Source organism: Pleurodeles waltl, chromosome 1_2 (genome assembly GCF_031143425.1).
Source record: "Pleurodeles waltl isolate 20211129_DDA chromosome 1_2, aPleWal1.hap1.20221129, whole genome shotgun sequence".
Lineage (NCBI taxonomy): Eukaryota > Metazoa > Chordata > Amphibia > Caudata > Salamandridae > Pleurodeles > Pleurodeles waltl.
In genome coordinates this window covers 964825923-964838714 of record NC_090437.1, presented here as the reverse complement: position 1 = coordinate 964838714, position 12792 = coordinate 964825923, and the positions used below count along the sequence as shown (strand labels likewise).

General features: G+C 51.3%; 1 protein-coding gene across 1 annotated transcript in view; it reads right to left on the bottom strand.

The window, feature by feature from the left end:
* PDCL2 (phosducin like 2) overlaps positions 1–12792 on the bottom strand; it is a 403093-nt gene that overhangs the window by 370954 nt on the left and 19347 nt on the right. The window contains exon 2 of the mRNA XM_069205848.1: positions 5457–5577. Within this exon, the coding sequence (XP_069061949.1) occupies positions 5457–5577 (121 nt within the window). The remainder of the gene's footprint in view (positions 1–5456; positions 5578–12792) is intronic.

Below are 12792 nucleotides of genomic sequence, written 5' to 3'. Positions count from 1 at the left end.
AGAAATACCAAAAACGTACGACACCTTGCTAAGAGCCCTGAACAGCCATTTTGAACCAATGGCAAATGAAGTCTATGAGCGATTTGTGTTTTGCCAAGCACGCTAAGATCCTGAAAAATCTCTAGACGCATGCCACATTAAGTTAATAGAGTTGGCCCGCATCTCTAGAGTCGCAGATGAGCAAGACAAGATACGTGGACAGATCATACAAGGGTGCTCATCGACAAAGTTACGTGAAACGATCCTCCAAGAGCTGGGCAAATCACTGCAGAGCATCATGACCTTATGGAGGTCAAAAGATCTGTCGAAGTGAGAGCCTCTCACATGGATGCGCCACTCAACAAGCTGATTAATGCCATCTGAGTTCGACCCCACAGCGCAACTCAGAAAGGACCTTCCGACAGGCTCCGGAAGTATGGATCTGACATGACCACCCAAAAGGACCTTCAGACAGAAGCCAGGAGTCTGGATCCTGTGGGGGAGCGCCTCACCGGCTTAACTTCTGCTCAGCAAAAGGACAGCGTTTCGCTGCATGTGGAAATTACAATGACTTCCTAAAAGCGCGCCTCTCCTCCAAGCCCAAGACCTTGAGGGAAGTTGTCCAGGCAGTCACAGAGGACCCCGAAGAATCGGAAGACATAGAACATGATGCCAAAAGTTATATCCTTCCCACTGTCTTCACCATAGGAGCCAAACTTCAAACCCGCCATCTGCCCTTGAAGTGTCAAATAAAGACAGGAGATCAGCAGCTCACTGCTGTCATTGACACTGGGTCATCTATCGAACTAATGTCAGAGGAAACCCACTCATCGCTAAAATAAACCCCCAAGTTAAACAAAGTGAAAGTTAGAGTGTTGGCCTCTGGCTAAAGAGAACCTATACCACAATTGGGATGTTTCCAGATGTCCATATCCCATGGCAACATGGAAACCAGCACAGTTATACATGTAGCCAAAGGCGGGACCAACATGCTAATCAGTGGACAGATAACAGAGGTATTGGGGTTGATATCATTCGCCTTGGAGGTGCAAGAAGAAGAGATAGCAAACCTTCGGTGTGAGTATGATGATGTCTTCAATGGCATTGGCTGTCTCAAAGGAGGGGACGTCAAACTCCACACTGTTTCACGGTTTCGGGCGGGTCTGTCATGACTCTGGTTGAGGCACCCCTTGAGGTCACAGAATATCTCCCAAGGAGGTAGTGTACCGAAGCAGAAGAGCAGCTAAAGGCATACACTGGGAAAGGACAGCTAAGGTAAGGCACAGAAAACAGGATAGTGAAGGCAGAGCAATCTTAGTGTTAACAAATGGGGAACAGATCAGTAATGGACAAACACACTGGGGTTACCACTAAGTTTGTACAGAGGGTAAGGCTCAGAACTTCCTACAGCAACAGGGAGTATCAATGCCTCAGTGCAGATTACTCTGAAAAATAGTCACACCGCAAGCCCCAGAGAAAGGAGGCAGCAGAAGTGATTCTGTCTGTGGACCCTTAGGGCACAAACAAGGATTGTAGTTACATACACAAGACAGGCCCTTGTGGGTCCAGCTGGAAGCACAGTGGCAATTCCTGCAGCAATAGTACACTGTCACTGTTAGGCACTTAAGACTACATACAACACTAGACAAAGGATGGGGCAGGAATTGCCTCCTGGAAACCAGGAGCCAACCCCAGTACAAAGGAAAACACCTACACACAGGTGAGGGCTGATAGTACACTTACCAGACATATTAACCCAAGAGGAAACCGAAACAGAAGGAATGAACTAAGAGGCAGAGGCAGGAACAGGGAACAGGCCCAGGCTGAAGCAAAGTAGGAACAGGGGAGCAGGCTGTGGCTGGAACAAGCAGGAACAGGACTGGGAAACAGAGAACAGGCTCTGGCTGGAACAAGCTGGAACAGGACTGGGAAACAAAGAGCAGGTTCAGGCTGAAGCAGAACAGGACTGGAACACAATCCAACAAGGGGTCTGGTACACAAAGGAATGGAACTCCAATGCATGATGAGGAGCTTCAGGGAATGGCAGCTTATAAGCAGTTCCAGGCAGCAGCAAACCCAGGGTGGAGTCACAAGGCTGGGCTGCACAAGAGAGGTTACAGGTGTGTGCAGTTTCCATCTTTACCAAGTCCTGGAGGAGACAATCCAGTCCAAAGGAACAACCAGACTTTTCCCATAGGAAACAATGGACAGCAGAATACAGGTCTTACCGACTACCAGGTAGTGCATTATGGGACCTGAAGTCCATGGGAGCAAATGTAGTTCTTCCATAGCATGACATATCAAATAGGGATGCAAACAGGAGTCAGAATGGGACCCTGGGTGAGTGTTAATGGTGATCCCCAGGCTATAGATAGTCCATTTATAGCACCCCCCAGAGATTGGTAGGCATAGTCGTAACACATTTATAAGTCGATCCAGCCAATTGCCCTACGTCACAAGCGCATTGCTTTCCATCTCCGGCCCAAAGTGGAAGAAGAACTGCTCAAGATGGAGAAAGCTGGCATTATCGAGAAAGTGTCGGACCCACTGCGTGGGTTTCCCCAATTGTCATCACCAGAAAACCCAAACAACCAGGGGTAGTCTGCATCTGTATCGACATGAGACAACAAAATGCAGCAATCAGACAGGAACAACATTCAACGCCCACAGCAGATGACATTCTCAGCAAACCTACAGGAGCTTAATGGTTCTAAAAAGTTGTCTTACGGTCGGGATATCACCAGTTGCCCCTTCACAAGGACTCATGATACATCAGAACCTTTTTGACCCATCTGGGGGTCCGACGCTACCAGCGCCTCAATTTTGGAATTTCAAGTGCCACGAAAATATTCCAAAACACCATACGTGAAGTACTCACTGGGTTCCCAGGAGTCCTCAACGTCAGCAATGACATCTTCATTAAAGTCCCTCGTTGAATATCATGATCATCTACGAGGAGTTCTCCAGAGGGTTCGGGATGCCAGCCTCACACTACACTGGGAGAAGCGTGAGTTCCTCAAGCAAGAAATATGTTTCTTTGGATACACTTCTCCATGGACAGCATTGCCCCAGATGCCACCAAAGTTAAAGATGTACAAGCTGCCCCACACCCACCAACACCTCTCAGGTCAGGAGCTTCCTAGGCATGGTCAATTTCTGTGAACGTTTCATTCCTGACCTTTCCAGCCTCACCCAACCACTGATGGAGCTCACCGAAATTAAAACGCAGTGGACTTGGGGCCAGGCAGAAGAGGAAGCATTTCAGCGGACCAAAGAAGCACTGTCGGCAACAACCACATTGGCCTATTTCGATCCAACTAAACCAGTGAACATTGCAGTAGATGCCATCCCCAGTGGGCTCGGGCGGTGCTCACCCAACAGTCTCATGGCAATTGTGCCCCAGTTGCATATGTAAGTTGTTCTGTCACCGACAGCAACGGTACTCGCAAATTGAGAGGGAGGCCATCGCCATACACTGGGCCTGCAGACATTTTCATCTGTATGTGTATGGCCACCTTTTTGTTTTTACGACCGATCACAAGCCACTGATACCCTTATTCAAGTGGTCCGTGTCCAAACCGCCCCCTCGCATTGAGAAGTGGATGTTGCAATTACAGGAATACGACTGCCATGTGGAATAACGGCCAGGCTCAACCAACCTGGCTGACTACCTCTCCCGACAGCCCCCAGCAGCTCTCAGAAAGGAGGCAGAAACAGAGGCAAATGTAAACTTTATTAAAGAACGTTCTTGAGTGCTTCCGATATCACTGACAACACTGCAGCAAGCTACAAAGGAAGGTGAGTGCCTACAACTGGTCCTGGCTGCACTTCAGTCAAACAACTGGTGCACCTTCGAAGCACAACTCTCGCAAAAAACAATGGAGGCCAAGAAAGTCTTAGAATCCCTGTACACATTCAACGTGAACTATCAACAGATGCTATGGCGGATGTCTTTTATGTGGACCTCCCCTTGTCATCCCTACCAGTCTCATCCACCGTGTAGTCCAGCTAGCCTATGATGGACACCAAGGAATCACGAATAGGCTCTGCACGAAAGTCTGGTTTCCCGATATGGATGCAAGCCATTCAATCATGTCACTGGTGTCAAGTGGCAAGCTGCCTGGACCACTACCACCAGTTATCACAGAGAAAGGCCTACACCAGCAGTGGGAATCCACCAGCATTGATTTTGGACATCTCCCAGATAGGAGGTCTTCCCTAGTCATCGTTGATGACTATACCAAATATCCAGAGATAGAGGTTGTCGGATCCCAGTCTGCCACAGAAGTAATCGCAAAACTGGAAAAGGTGATTGCCACGCATGGCATCATGAGCAGCATAAGGACTGACAATGGCCCCCTGTTCCATGGACAAGAATTTAGAGAATACTTACAGTCATGGGGCATTCAGCACCGGAATGTGAGCCCGAGATAGCCTCAAGTGAATTGGGAAGAGAAGCAGTTCATGAGGGCCCTCAACAAAGTGCTCCACATTTCCCATGCTGAAAACCAATTGGTGGAGAAAGCCATATACAGCTTTCTGCAAAAATACCGCCACACACCCCACTCGAAAACTGGTCGAGCCCCAGGACATTCCAGTATGGGGCAGATAGTTACAGATATCATTCCTCACCACCCCAGATGGCCACTGGTCTCCATTGATGATTCTGAAGTACTTCACAAAAGGAGGAAAACCAACCAACAGGCCAGTACTGTACGCAGAGCCCCTCCCAGTCCGATTCAAACAGGAGAGGGGGTTTTTGTCAAAGACCGATACCCAGGCATCAAATTTAGGCTGCCTGGGTATCGGTGACTGAGCACAGGCAGTGCAGTATTTTTGTGGCATGCACATTTTCTCCCCACCATAGAAATACAGTGAATTTTGAGGTTTCCAGCTGCAAAGTGTGCTTTTTTGGGGTGCAAAGTTTGCCACCCGAAACTGCAAAATCCAAGGGGGTCCTAATCAGTACAGCTGCCATTAGGTATACATTATTAAGCCTGAAAATCTACTTATTTCCAGAGAATAACAAGGGATTTATAAACACAGGCCAGCAAGAATCAAGACCCATTAGTGATTTTGATACTGGCAAGTAGGTTTTTCATTCCTGTGCTTTCAGCCGAGAACATTCTCCTGATAAATCCGAAATAAATCTACAATGAGTTTGATAGGGTGTGGTTGGAAATTGATGAGTGTTGATGCTCTTCTCCCACAAATGTCTGCACCTTACTTTAAATTAAAAACACCTTATCAGGAAAACATCTTATCAGTAACAGCCTGATGCTAATTTCTTATGATGGTGTATTCCTAAGGTTAGTTCAATAATTAACCCTCTCTCTGGGGTTAAATACATTTGTCAATAGGCATAAGTCTATCTGGGTAAGTGAACTAATAAGAAAAAAAGCTATATGGTAACAGACAGCTATATGGAACTGCAGGACTTGAATTTCAGAAGCAGTTTTATGTGCTCTTTTTCTTACCTTCGGCTTCTTTCTGCAATTTTAATACCATTTCTTCAATTTCGTCTTTTTCCTCTTTTTTTGGAGGAATGATCCCAAAGTCACGCAATACATCATTCCACTCAGTATCTTCATTGGGATCCTATGTATAAATGTGAAATGTTTTGAATTAGAACATTCACCTTCATGGGAAAGCAACACTTACTTTTTCATTTACTTTTTAAATATTTACTCTTTAAATGTTTACTTGCAGTCTTGAGTCGCAAATAAGTTTCACCGGCAATGTCCTTCACTGGTTCTCCTTTTACCTTTCCAACCGACACCACCTTGTTTACATGGGCACTTCACGTCACAAAAGATTCCTTTCAGATGTAGTACTCCGAATTCCGTACTGTCTCCTGTCATCTTTACCCTTTAGGTAGAGCCACTTGATGTCTACTCACAGATAACTGCCTCAATATTCAACAATATTGCAATGATACACAACTGTACTGAAAAGTCGTCTGTGCTTCAGACATCCAATGCGTCAGACACTGCTTGTAGGACCTGAATGTCCAGCTCCTACCTAAAACTCAACCGAACCAAGACAGAATTCCTATTATTTGCAAGAACAAGAAACAAGATACAGTGTGAACCTGGCTCAATTACATGAATCTTGATGGCTTCACAACACAACTCTAACCAGATACCAAATCACTTGGATTCACTCTAGACACTAACCTCTTCCTCAAAAAACATATTGCAAAAACCCAAAGATGACCTGGTGCCAGCTAGCTCTGCTAAAAAAATTCAAGCTCTTTCTTCTAAATAGTGTCTTCAGCACTGCTGTTCAAGCACTTGTTCTCTCATATGTGGATGGTGGTAATGTCCTACTCCATAGGACCCAGACTCCACACTGTTACCGACTAGGGGCATCCTACATGGCGCAGCATGTCTCGGCAACATTTGTGCTTTAGAAATTACATATAATTAAACATACTTAGCTCATTGAAATATACTTAACACTAAAATAGCTCAACAAATTTAAAACAGGAAAGAATATTTGTGGATGATAATACATACATAAAATAAAGTGGAAGTTTGAAAAAAACAACCAGGGATTAAAATATTTTTCCAAAACACTGAAAAAGTAAACCAACAACAACAAAACAACAATCCAACTTCCAAATATTCTAAAAAAATGTATTTGGTAATTTGTGTTAGATTTTAATTCAGCAAATGTGATGGCCCTCCTTTTTGGAGATCTGATTGCCTTGTAGCATTGTCAATGTGTTTTCATTTTAAGAGGTTTTTTCTTAACACGGGTTCAAATTAATTTTTACCTTTCATGAGCCTGGCTTGTCAGTGCAACTGTAACCAGACCTCACCTGAGCCACAGGAAAACAGCTTTAAGATGAACTGGTGGACAAATTAAAGAGAGAGGGCATATACCAGGAATGGGCACAGAAGCCTGGGAATAGACCTCGAAAGTAGACTAGGCAGAAGATAACTCTTAGCGGGACTATGTGCCAGCCTGGTAATAAATAAATACATTGCTGCTATTCCACTTCTGTCAACTAGGCGAACAATTTAGAAGAAAGAGATATTCTTTAGTATCTTTTTACCGTTAATGCCTAGAAATTGCTATAGAGAAAAAACAACTTGTCTGCCATCCAAACAGTGACAAGCATTGGCAAAGCCAATAGGTCTGTTGTAGGCCGCTAACCTTTTGATAGTTTTTATTTTGTTCGCTAAGTGTTTTTGCAAAACGTTATTGTTAGGGAAGCTGCCAGGCCCTCAGCGATCTAAAAAAACATCATTGGCTAAAAGCAAAAATATTTTTTGTCAGAGAAAAGCACAAATTACCACAGACGTACCTGCCACTGAAAGGAACTAATTTGTGCGTAGATGTGCTCTTTACCAAAGGGCAGCATGCCGCAACTCAGAGTGAGTTTAGCCAGTGGCTGAAGTGGACTGATCCATTGCCCCATGATTCATGCTAGAGTGGGTGAAAGACAAATGTGAATGACACAGCAACAGACTAATGGAGGAAGTCTGGTTAAAACCCCCATAACTATACTTTGTTATACACATAACTTAATTAAAATCAAAACGCCTTGGCTAAGACCAACCTAAAAACAGCCAATCAGTCTGACGTTGGTTGACAGCATCTTGCCTTTCCAAATGATTTTCTTTGTGATGTTTGTGTAAATTGTCATTACAGACAGCCAGAGAGAATTGCAAAGAAAGACAGATAGAGAGGCTTGCAGTAGTGATAGCTGGTAATTTTAGGAGGGAGGGGGCAAATGGCAAGCACACTCACACTCATTTATTCACAGGCGCACACACATCCATTCACAACTCTCTTCAACATTCATTCAAACATACACGCATGCACCAAACATTAGTTTAAAAAACAAACACACACTTTCCTTCAGCCTTGGAGGTCACAGGAGGGTTGGGACTGCTGCATTCCCTCACTGGCTGACCTTGGGTCAGCCAATAAGGGAAGGCAACACTCCAAACTTCATCACAGAGTGGGATAGAGTCAGTGAGGTTTCTGACCCCACCGCACTCTGTGACGGGGTGTCACTGATTGACACTCGCCCTGGGTGCTTCAGGGCTTAAACCTGAAGTGCCCAGGTCGGAGTCAATGAGTGACACTTCCCCTCATCACCGAGGGGGAGGGCCTCTAAGCACCTTTGCTGAGCCGAGGAGGTCATGCCCATAGGAGCTGTGGCCTATTCAGCCCAGCAAAGTTCAGCTCAGGCAGCCAGGAGTCTGCGCAAATCGCACATGTCGCTCTTCTGGCTGCCTGAGCTGAACACAAAGGGGGTCATTCTGACCCTGGCGGTCGGTGATAAAGCGGCGGCCAACCCGCCAACAGGCTGGCGGTTCAAAAAATGGAATTCTGACCCTGGCAGGAACTGCCAACAGAGCCCACCACTTTACCACTCCGACCGCCACGGCGGGACAGACAAGCAGCGTGGCGGTCACCGCCAACAGGCAGGCGGCAGACAATGTACCGCCCACCCTATCACAACTCACCAATCCGCCACCTCATCCGGGGCGGGAGCCCCGCCGATAAAACCACGGCGGAAACAGACTACGAACGGGAAAACGCTCACCTCTATACACTCCACGAGGACGGAGGACAGCATGGAGCCCGAATTACACATCCTACCCGCTCTCGTCTACCTGCTCATCTACCACGAGTACGAACTCCGGCGCAGATGACAACGATGAGTACCGCACCTACGACACAGGGGAGGGGGGGAGGAGGAAGGGTTACGGGCACACACATACGCATCACACCCACCCCCCAGCTATCTACACACCAATGCAGAGCACCAAGTCAAAGTGACCCCACCCAAACCCCCGGAATAACGAAAAGATATGATTCAAGTGAGAAACAACATTTATGTACAAAATAGGTTCATTGAAGACATGGCAAAATAGGAAAATGATGGAAAAAAATTCAAATGTAAACATTGCGTGACCGAGAAATAGAGGCAGAAAGTCCCGCACAGTCACAGAAATTGCAAATGTCCGTGGGCCGAAGTGTATCAACACATGGGCAAAGCCCACACAGGAGACCTGAGTCCGTTGGAGAGAACACTGCAGGGGCATCAGATGACAAAACTACAGGCACCTCAGGGGGAAGGGAAGGGGGGGCACCACAGCCACATGAGTCCATGACGCCAGATCCAAGAAGGGGCCACCATGCCCACTGTCCAATCCTGGGGAGTGCAAAGCCACAGTCTCTCAAGTCTCTACAGTGGGTGGCTTGCCCACTGTCATATCCTGGGGAGTGCAAAGTCACAGTCCATCAAGTGGATAACAGTCTCCACAGGCAATGGAGGAGGCAGGGTGGGCCGAGTGCAGCGTGAACATTGGCACGACACAGAACCGGCACAGTCATTGGCACAACGGGGCTTGAGACGGCGGGGCCCAGCGGAGCGGTGCTTGAGATGAAGGGCCCAGCGGAGCGGTGCTTGAGACGGCGGGGCCCAGCGGAGCGGTACTTGACAGGAAGGGCCCAGCGGAGCGGTGCTTGAGATGAAGGGCCCAGCGGAGCGGTGCTTGAGATGAAGGGCCCAGCGGAGCGGTGCTTGAGACGGCGGGGCCCAGCGGAGCAGTGCTTGAGATGAAGGGCCCAGCGGAGCGGTGCTTGAGACGGCGGGGCCCAGCGGACCGGTGCTTGACAGGAAGGGCCCAGCGGAGCGGTGCTTGAGACGGCGGGGCCCAGCGGAGCGGTGCTTGACAGGAAGGGCCCAGCGGAGCAGTGCTTGAGGTGAAGGGCCCAGCGGAGCGGTGCTTGAGATGAAGGGCCCAGCGGAGCGGTGCTTGAGACGGCGGGGCCCAGCGGAGCGGTGCTTGACAGGAAGGGCCCAGCGGAGCGGTGCTTGAGACGGCGGGGCCCAGCGGAGCGGTGCTTGAGATGAAGGGCCCAGCGGAGCGGTGCTTGAGATGAAGGGCCCAGCGGAGCGGTGCTTGAGACGGCGGGGCCCAGCGGAGCGGTGCTTGACAGGAAGGGCCCAGCGGAGCAGTGCTTGAGACGGCGGGGCCCAGCGGAGCGGTGCTTGACAGGAAGGGCCCAGCGGAGCGGTGCTTGAGATGAAGGGCCCAGCGGAGCGGTGCTTGAGACGGCGGGGCCCAGCGGAGCGGTGCTTGACAGGAAGGGCCCAGCGGAGCGGTGCTTGAGACGGCGGGGCCCAGCGGAGCGGTGCTTGACAGGAAGGGCCCAGCGGAGCGGTGCTTGAGATGAAGGGCCCAGCGGAGCGGTGCTTGAGACGGCGGGGCCCAGCGGAGCGGTGCTTGACAGGAAGGGCCCAGCGGAGCGGGGCTTGAGATGAAGGGCCCAGCGGAGCGGTGCTTGAGACGGCGGGGCCCAGCGGAGCGGTGCTTGACAGGAAGGGCCCAGCGGAGCGGTGCTTGAGATGAAGGGCCCAGCGGAGCGGTGCTTGACAGGAAGGGCCCAGCGGAGCGGTGCTTGAGACAGCGGGGCCCAGCGGAGCGGTGCTTGACAGGAAGGGCCCAGCGGAGCGGTGCTTGAGATGAAGGGCCCAGCGGAGCGGTGCTTGAGACAGCGGGGCCCAGCGGAGCGGTGCTTGACAGGAAGGGCCCAGCGTAGCGGTGCTTGAGATGAAGGGCCCAGCGGAGCGGTGCTTGAGATGAAGGGCCCAGCGGAGCGGGGCCTGTCTTGGCGGGGCCCTCTTCAGCGGTGCCTTCCTGCACGGCGGGGCCCTCTTCAGCAGGGCCTTTCTGGACGGCGGGGCCCTATTCAGCGGTGCCTTCCTGCACGGCGGGGCCCTCTTCAGCTGTGCCTTTCTGGACGTCGGGGCCCTCTTCAGCGGTGCCTTTCTGGACGGCGGGGCCCTCTTCAGCGGTGCCTTCCTGCACGGCGGGGCCCTCTTCAGCGGTGCCTTCCTGCACGGCGGGGTCCTCTTCAGCGGTGCCTTCCTGCACGGCGGGGCCCTCTTCAGCGGTGCCTTCCTGCACGGCGGGGCCCTCTTCAGCGGTGCCTTCCTGCACGGCGGGGCCCTCTTCAGCGGTGTTTGTGCTGTAATTCCAGGGAGTCAGAACCTGGGCAGGACTCCCTGCTCAGTCGCCCTCCGACCGTGCAGTTGCTGGACCCTTCGGTGACGGTGTCCTGGGCCCTTGGGTGTCCTCCCTCACACCCGGGATGGGGCTTGTGGGGCCCTCCTGGTCCGCGCTCCTTCTGCCTGACTTCTCCGCCCTGCTGCCCTTGCCCTCCTTCGCTGTGGCTCTCTGGGCCTTGCCTCCCCTGGATGTTGTGGCAGGTGAAGTGTCCGAACTTTGGTCCTTGGGGGCAGCCGTGGCACTCCTCCCGCGGCGGCCCCTCACTTTCCGGGTCCTCTTTCCAGGGGGGGGGCTGGCTGTCCCCTTGCTGCTGACCGATGTCTCACTGCTGGCAAAGGGTGACTCCAAAATCCATGGACTATGTTGACACGTGAACCCGGGCTGGTGGTGGCTGAGGTGCTCTTGGGACTCTTAGCAGATGGAGGGGGTGGGTCAGGTGAGGGAAAGAGGTCAAGATTGGAGAGGTAACACTTTTTAGGACCAAGGTAAAAGGTAGGTGCAGTGGTTATGGGAGTGGAGGAAGAGGAGGTGGTTGTAGGAGAGTCAGGTGTGCTGTCCTTGGGTGAAGGTGCATGGGCTGCAGGCTGTCGTGAGGTGGTTGGCTGTTGGGTGAATGGCTGCCTGCGTTTGTGTGTCTTGGAAGAGGGGGTGACAGACACAGTGGGAGAGGACACAGGGGACGTGTAAACGGCAGTGGGGGTGGTGACTGCACGTGTGCAGACTGTACTGGAGGGTGTGCTGGTGATGGGTGTACTGGCTGTTGGTGGTGTGCATGCAGGTGTGAGTGTAGACGTCACAGGGAGGGAGGAGGGAGACGAGGAGGTGGGGGACACAGAGGTGGTAGTGGCTGTTGGCATGTCTGCATCTGGGTGTTGCTTGGGTGAATGCTTGTGTGATCTGTGGTGCTTATGTCTGGATGAGCTGCCCTTGGGTGTTGAGGTGTGTGCAGGCTGGTCTGATGGTGTGGATGGGATAGGCAGAGGAACAGGAGACAGAGACAGGGTGGAGGCAGTTAGAAGAGGGAGGCTGGAAACAGGGACAATGGCTGCCGTCAGTGCTGAGGCCAGAGAATTGAACGATCGTTGATGGGCAGACTGACCCAAATGAATGCCCTCCAGGTATGCATTGCTACGATGCACCTCCCTCTCTACCCCCTGGATGGCATTCAAAAGGGTAGTCTACCCAACAATGATGGTCCTCAGGAGGTCAATGACCTCCTCACTGAGGGCAGCATGGGTAACAGGGGCAGGGCCTGAGGTGCCTGGGGCGAAGGAGATGCCCGCATTCTTGGGCGAGCGGGCACGGAGCGTAGGCTGAGGGGCTGCTGGGAGGGCGGAGCTGGTGCGCTGGGTGGCGGCTGTACCTGTAGAGGCGGGGGGCACGGATGTTGCCACCACCGCTAGGGAGCTCCCTTCCGAGGACGTGTCGGTGTCGCTGGTCTCCTCACGGCTCCCCATTGTGAAGCTCCCCTCGCCCTCCGTATCACTGGTGGCCTCGGTGTCTGTGCCATGGCCCACCGGGGCCTTGTGAGTTGCAGCTCCCTCGTGCTCCGGTCCCAAGTCTCCTCCGCCTGATGATGCTGAAGCACACATGCACAAGAAGATAAAGAAAAAGGGTGGGGGGAGACATAGTAAAAGGTTGAGTACATGCATTGTCAACACCGTTGGCGGAGAGGACAGACACAGGAGCCTCATGCACTAAGCCGCGCAATCGGGATACACTACTGAGTACTTGTGACTGGGCCAACAGGTCTAGGGACAACAAACGCGCACAT